Source organism: Salvelinus namaycush, chromosome 7 (genome assembly GCF_016432855.1).
Source record: "Salvelinus namaycush isolate Seneca chromosome 7, SaNama_1.0, whole genome shotgun sequence".
Taxonomy (NCBI): Eukaryota; Metazoa; Chordata; class Actinopteri; order Salmoniformes; family Salmonidae; genus Salvelinus; species Salvelinus namaycush.
Genome location: NC_052313.1, coordinates 37,262,228 through 37,269,806, shown reverse-complemented (window position 1 = coordinate 37,269,806; position 7,579 = coordinate 37,262,228). Strand labels below are relative to the sequence as shown.

The window sequence follows — 7,579 nt, the reverse complement described above, 5'->3', positions numbered from 1 at the left end:
TGACAAAAATATCTAAAGACACTGAAGCAGAAAACTTTGTGGAAATTAATATTTGTGTCATTCTCAAAACTTTTGGCCACGACGGTATATTTTGGGATGTGAACACTCAGTGTGTTTGACCTGACGAAGATCCGTTTCAGATCGAAACGTTGTCAATAAAGCAGTGAATTGGGAGCTTTAATAGTGTGCAGGCCTTCTTGTTCTATACTAGTATTCTTTATTAGCCCAATGCCTATGTTTTTAAGGATGCGCGTATGACCAAACTTTGATAGGCTGATTTACCTCAACATTAACTTCCCACTGTTGAAACTTTCAGAATGTTAAAATGAAAACACTACTTTTACCACAGTCACTAATGCTATTGATATTAATACAATCAATCAAAACTACCACTACTACGGTTGCTACTACTACTTTTAGACAGCTAAAGAAAGCACACACATTTTCTTCAGGAAATGTACAGTTTAAGTTATTTTGCCATAGTCTGAACAGGGAATAAAGGGACACAGACACTGGGGCGGCAGGTAGCCTAGTGGTTAGAGCGTTGGACTAGTAACCAAAAGGTTACAAGTCTGACGAGCTGAAAAGGTAAACATCTGTTGTCCTGCCCCTGAACAAGGCAGTTAACCCACTGTTCCTAGGCCGTCATTGAAAATAAGAATTTGTTCTTAACTGTCTTGCCTAGTTAAATAAAGGTACAATTAAAAATAAACTTCAAACAACCAAAACAGATAGACAATGTTGATAGGAAGGTTGAAAGGCACCATCACATACAATGATGCTGCAAGGTAAAAGTGGGAGGCTTGATCACATTGGCTGCTCTTTGACAGTAGGGGCAGTGAGTGCCAATTGTGTGGCATGTCATTATAATGTAAATGCAGTGGAGATGTACACTGGACACACCCCTAATATGACATAGTACATTTAAGGCGCCCATTATGGCTTGTGAGTGCTAGGACTACTGGCTGAAATTATATAAATATCCCACTGCATCTCTTAAAAAATAAGTCACCTCAAAAAGGTGTTTGAATGTAAAATAACATACAAACAACATTAAACAAAATAAAAAAGGTTTTTAACCGATGTTATATCCAGGTACATTAGTGATTCACAGGAAGAATAAACCCATCATGAAACAATGAGCCACATCTACAGTACAAGATCAGAGAGAGCAGTTAATGAGTGAGTGTGACCCATAAAGATAGATAGGACTCATCATGGATATAACCTGTTTTGGCATGGACATTGAGGGCTTACACCATGCTTCTGCCATTTTAAAGTAGTAAAAGTAGCCAACAGTGGGGATTCCTATGGGTTGTAGCTTCAATGGCACTGCCCATGCTGTCACAGACGCTATAATGTCAGAGCTAAAGATGAGTCCTCTATCTCTTTGGTGTGACCCAATATCTGAAAACAAAACACATACTAGCTATCCAGAAGGAATGTGTGTTCCATCAATTACCCCCGACAGAAATGGGGGGGGGGGGGGGTGAACATGCAAAAGACAAGTCTAAGGTACGTGATCCAAACCCAACAGACATCTCTTCAGACAGGGTTCACTGGGAGTGGGAGAGAATGTACAATGGCTCAAATACTCCATTATTATTAAAGTCTTGGTTTAACAAAGGGAAAATATTCAAAACACAATTGTCACTTCCTCCTCTCTAAATGATGAGTAAATCACTTATTCATGATTTAAGATTCCTTCATTGTTTGTCATCCCCTTTCAGAACAGAATGTCTTCGTTCTTTATGAGCGTCTCCACCACCTGTCTCTGGTAGCGGATGTCATTGAGTGCCGTCATCGCATCCAAGTCTGGGGCACGCATGAGGGTGGGCCCAAAAACAATGCCAAGGTTTTCTGCATTCATCAGGTTGTCTTTATCATTTTGGGTTACCCTTTGAAGAGGAGCAGGAAAGGGTAACAGCAAAAAAAAGTGTAATTGACATGCTCATTCAAGACCAATGAGTATTCTACCATAAAACAATTATTGCCTACTGTTAACATATCATGCCTAGTAAAAAATATGAACATTTAATAATAAAAAAAGGCCTTTGTCTTGATTGCATAAGTATTTGTGCTAAGAATTTCCTTAAGCCACACAATAAGTTGCTATACAAACATTTACTCATTTTAACACTAGAACCACCATTGGCAGTTGGTCACTGGCATTTGATTTTGTAATTAAAATAAGGCAGGAGGTTGCAGATCCGGAGGTAACCTCCCCATCCCGCCCTCATGGATCCCTTTTCCCCAGAACTGAAGATCCGAATCACGTTGTGCATGTGATTCTTTACATCTACGTTACGCACACATTTTTGTGGTCACCCTCCACATTTCTCACTGTCAATTGTGAATGATAATTCTTCAAGTTTTATCATTGAAACATCCATGCAGCATCTGCATGCCAACCATTTGATCTCTTGATGGGAATATATATTTAGATCTTCAATTATGTCCTTATGGCCTACAGTGTTGCTTTGAATTATGTACAGTGAGGAAATTTCAGAGCAGATGGTGTTAACTGTAGCATACCTGTGTTTTGTTTCAATAAATACCAGCCGCATGAGAAAAATGTGACCATTCGCACAATCATCCTAAAATCTCATAAGAAATTAGTACGTTATACTATGCTATTATTGGGGCAGCAGGTAGCCTAGTGGTTAGTGCGATGGACTAGTAACCGGAAGGTTGCAAGATCGAATCCCAAGCTGACAAGGTAAAAATCTGTCGCTCTGCCCCTGAACAAGGCAGTTAACCCACTGTTCCTAGGCCGTCATTGAACATAAGAATGTGTTCTTAACTGACTTGCCTAGTTAAATAAAGGTAAAATAAAAAATAATATTAGGTTCTGTAATATAGAATACTATCATTATGTGATCTTGTAGACATTGATTCAGCTTTGATCGAACTTTATTAAACAAGCATCATTTGCCAGAGTAGCCTGTTCGAGCTGAACGAATAGAGCAGAGACTGTGCAAAGTAGAGAATCCAGCGCCGACGCTTCGGACCTTTAGCTTTTGTGAAGAGGGGTGCAGAGAAGACGGGACTGCAGCCACTCCATTAAAATAAATCTGCAACATCGTCGTCCTTCCCTGACTTTTCCTAAGTATTTGTATTTTACAATGCTCTTAAAAGACAAACAAAATCGTTTTTTAGATGTTTGTTTGTTGTAACACCTAATTGCCAAGACAAACAGCATTGGTACCAACACGCTGATGTGTCTTTCCTCACTTCATGATTGAATTATCTGAATAAGGATCATGACGATTAAGGGGGTGACTGAATTTACAATGTACAAAGAGTAGTTTACAATGGCAAGAAAACCAAAGTGAATGGATGCGCAGACTGTATTGGAGATGCATTAGAATTTGGAACATCTCACAAGTTATTCATATGGAAAAACATTATATTTTAAATATGTTCTATTTTATTGTATTGTTATAAAATACTATAACAGCAGAAATAAATTGACATGGCAGGAATCAACCATTCAACATGAGAGATGCTGTTAGATTCCACTGGAACAGCGGCAAAATATGTGCATGCCAGGGACGTTAAGAAAATGTGGTGCCGGACATTTGACTGGCAGCATTTTAATTTACAGGACATTTGAGAAATGCATTGGGTGCGTAAACATGATTACGGCGTCCACACACAGTGTTCAGAACAACTTAAATCACATTTAGATTATGGTAATTAATCTTAACAGAACATGCAAGTCGAGGATGACGTGTGTCCTTACAGCACACTTTGAAGATGTTAGAATAACTGTCCACATTTACTTTCTCAGCCAACAAGACCAGTAATGAACAGCAAAATCTATGCATAGGCGGCGCGTTAGTTTAAAGTTTGGGGAAGCAAATGTTCACCATAAAAATGCAACTTTATAACATAAAATACCATGCATCATCCCATTTGCAGACGTATGTAAGATAGCCTACTATTTGTAATGTGATGACTCAATCATAACTCAATCACTGTTTGCAAAAAAAGACCAATCAATGCATGGCTGAGTAAATATAGTGTAAGGGCCTGGGCTATATCAGATACATTTCTTCTTTCTTTGCATGTGAAAAACACATTTCATGCAATTCTACTACACTTTATATGACTGGAGACGTTAGCAGAATCTTTTTTAATTAGGCAAATAGCCTACTCTGCTGAAATTGACAAGCAATAAAAACAACTTTGTCCATATAATAGGCCAACGATAAGGGGAGACACAAATAGAATATGACGTCCATCTAAACTGGAGGAGGAAATTATTGTCCAAAAACAAACTTAAGTGGTACTGACCCAACAATGAGAATGAGTGTGAATATGCGCAGTGTGCATATTCATATGGCCGATGCTGTCACGCCCTGACCTTAGAGAGCTTTTTATGTCTCTATTTTGGTTTGGTCAGGGTGTGATTTGGGTGGGCATTCTATGTTCTGTATTTCTAGGTTTTGTATTTCTTTGTTTCTGGCCGAGTGTGGTTCCCAATCAGAGGCAGCTGTCTTTCGTTGTCTCTGATTGGGGTTCATCTTTAGGCAGCCCTTTCCCTTTTTCTGTTTGGGATCTTGTTCTTTGTTTGTGTGCAGGTAGTTTGCACAACGAAGCTGTTCGGTCGGTATATTCTTTATTGTTTTGTCTTTTCTTAAGTTTCACTTCGTTAATAAATTATGTTGAACACAAAGAACGCTGCGCCTTGGTCTCATCCTTCCGACGACACCCGTTACAGATGCTCTCAGCTGGTGGCCGATGCTCTCCGCTGGTGCCAATAAGATAGACTATAGGGCCTACTGTTTGTTTCTGAATTAAATTGAACATTTTGATAACTAAAATACTAATGTATTTTCATTGCTTCTCTTTACAGCAATAGCCATTTGCTTTCCAAACTATGTTTTCCTGCGATTGAATTTAGAAATACTGTAATATGCCTCTGCTTTTCAGTGACAGTTGCAACTCAACAATCATCTATTTTGTATTTGCAGCGCTCGCGGCCTTTCCTTCCGACTGAAGTTAATGATCCTCTGTGGCCAAATCATGCTTTAGTAATCCATTTTGAATTATTGTAGACGGGAGTAGGCTAATTAGGCAATATCATTTAATCAATTTAATTCAAATTACTTTGGGATATCTACTATCTCCCATAGTAGAAAAGTTTACCTACTCTATTGGTCAGCTTGTCGAGAAAGAAATAGCCCAAACAGACTCTAGGAGAGTTGTGGGACGATATATCTCAAATTCATAAAACCAGTAGGCCTAGGTGCCATAAAAAAATTTTAAGCAATGAATCTGATGCAACAGATCAGAACGTTTATCTTAAAACGTTGATAAACTATTTCTTAACATTATTATGGCAGCAATACGCACAAGGCAGTAGGCTACGCACACATTTGTATTTGGCTACCGGACAATGAAAGAAAGTTGAAAACCAATAGAACATGAGAAATAAGCTACTAGTTTTAATGTCAGAATAAAATGATTGCGTCCACTGATAGTGAGATTTTGCCTTGGCTACATTGAAGTAAGGTAAAACATGCTTCATAATATGTAATAAAATGCTCAGGTTTCAAACAACTAAGTAGCCACAGTATATGTTATAAAAACGTATACTGCCTCCAGCTCAGTGCAAAGTGGTGTGAAAATCACAAATATTAGCTCTTTTTAAATTGTGGCCAAAAAACTAACATCCTAATGGCTGTCAAATGTGCTTCCACCAAGTATTGCTTCAGGGGCGCAAATATTTATGCAATCCAGACATCTCCAGATGTTTTTTTTAATTGTTGTTAATAGACTGTACATCTAATCATTGTCTCTCCTCAATGACTAGGCACTGTATGCCTGTTTTACCATAATATACAACGATATCTGGTCTTACCTCTTTAAGTGGGCCATAAGATAACACAGTGTTTCACAGTGTGCAGGTGGCAGCAGCTTCAGACCTTCATGATGGGCCTCCAACCGCTTGTCTGGATCCGTTATCTCTAGAACCCGACAAACGCACACAGTCAGCGTCTGCAGTACAGGAACCATAATACACACACCCAATAACAAAAATTCATAAAACGTGCTAAGTTTAGGACTAACTTGCTGCCTCCATGAACCTTGGGTAGGCGTCGTACGTGATAAGAGGAATAGGTAAATCCCTGAAATACAGTTTCAGTGCGCCAGTGATTATGTTGATGTCTTCATACACATTCACAGAAATGTCCGCCTTTTCACCATCTATTGGGAGACAGAGGGAGGATTTTAACTTGGCTATAGATGGGGCAGTTAATTAAAAGATGCCACAAAGGTTGCAAGTATCCAAAGGGATAACTTAGAATGACATAGTTCTGTGGCTGTGCAGCCGGTCTAGAGATTATAAACTCAGTTGACACTCAATTGCAGTTATCAGGTAAGGCCAATCAACAATGAAATAACTGTAATTAATGAACAATGAAATCATTTTTTGTACAACCTAGTTCTCCCGAATCTTGCAACAATAGTCCTTGAAAAATGCTGTCCAGGCCTAAGTCCAATTGATACCCACTGACTGCCCCACCCAGAAAGCAGGCAACTGAATGAGATACAGTGGCAAAGGAAAAAGGACCTTGCCTCTGTCGAAAGCCAGCTTCACATCTTCAATCAGATCACTGAAGCCTGAGATTCTGTACAGGCCCTCAGACTGAACACCTCCAGTTGGAGGAGGAGGGGAGAGAAAGACAATGACAAATTAAACGGCTTTACATTTTCATCAAATTAACATCTCTCCATTACTCATCAGGAAATTTGAACAAAGTAACATGAACATTGTTACTGGAGGATGTCAAACCATAACCCTATATCAAAAAAAACATACCAAGTGGGTCATTTTCTACTGCTCACCTCTAGACTCAATCTCTTGTATGCACATGTCCACCACCATGGGTCGCTTGGAATTGTGGGCTTTTACCAGTGTCGTAAGGTCACAACTGTATACTTTCTTGACATGCTTGAGGTCAGGCTTGCAGTCATTTGGCACCATTTTGGAACACTGCTTGTGGACATTCAAACCGCAATCTGGGGGGAAAAAAAGATGGGATTTGCAAAAATGCTGTATCATTTAATTTAACCTTTATTTAGGCAGGGGAGTCCTGTCTAAATGAAGTCTCATTATCACAATTAAAAATGGCAGGTAGTAGAGCAGCAGCACTAAAGTATTATTATGTTACAATGCATAAAGACTGTCCTCAATGTTATTTCCAATTGGAGATTAATTGTGTATTTATTTAATTGGACCTTTATTTATGCAAGCGGTCCCATTGAGATCAATCTCCTTTGCAAGGGAGCCCTGTATTACAAGAGCATCAAGCAATTACACATTAGAAAGAGAGACAAATACTTCTAATCAAGAAAAAGTACAAGAGTAAGAACCCACTCTCATGCACATCATTTCTTAAGGTCTCTGATCAATTTGCCCTTAAAGTGGCATTGAAAACTAGAGCATGATGTCAGTTCCGGGTGGGTTGCCAAGGCTGCTGGTGTCACCTTGAGCACTCAAGAGAAGAATAGAAAAAGCAAGATCTAACTCCACTCTTAATTATTTCCTAGCGAAAATAACGCATTA

General features: G+C 39.0%; 1 protein-coding gene across 1 annotated transcript in view; it reads right to left on the bottom strand.

Annotated features, from left to right (window-relative positions):
- Positions 1-604: 604 nt before the first annotated feature.
- Positions 605-7,579, bottom strand: part of LOC120051206 (N-chimaerin) — a 54,526-nt gene continuing 47,551 nt past the window's right edge. Inside the window, exons 10-14 of the mRNA XM_038997944.1 lie at positions 6,859-7,032; positions 6,589-6,666; positions 6,079-6,216; positions 5,870-5,975; positions 605-1,898 (exon numbers count right to left, since the gene is read on the bottom strand). Coding sequence (XP_038853872.1) covers positions 1,727-1,898; positions 5,870-5,975; positions 6,079-6,216; positions 6,589-6,666; positions 6,859-7,032 — 668 coding nt within the window. The 3' untranslated portion in view covers positions 605-1,726. The remainder of the gene's footprint in view (positions 1,899-5,869; positions 5,976-6,078; positions 6,217-6,588; positions 6,667-6,858; positions 7,033-7,579) is intronic.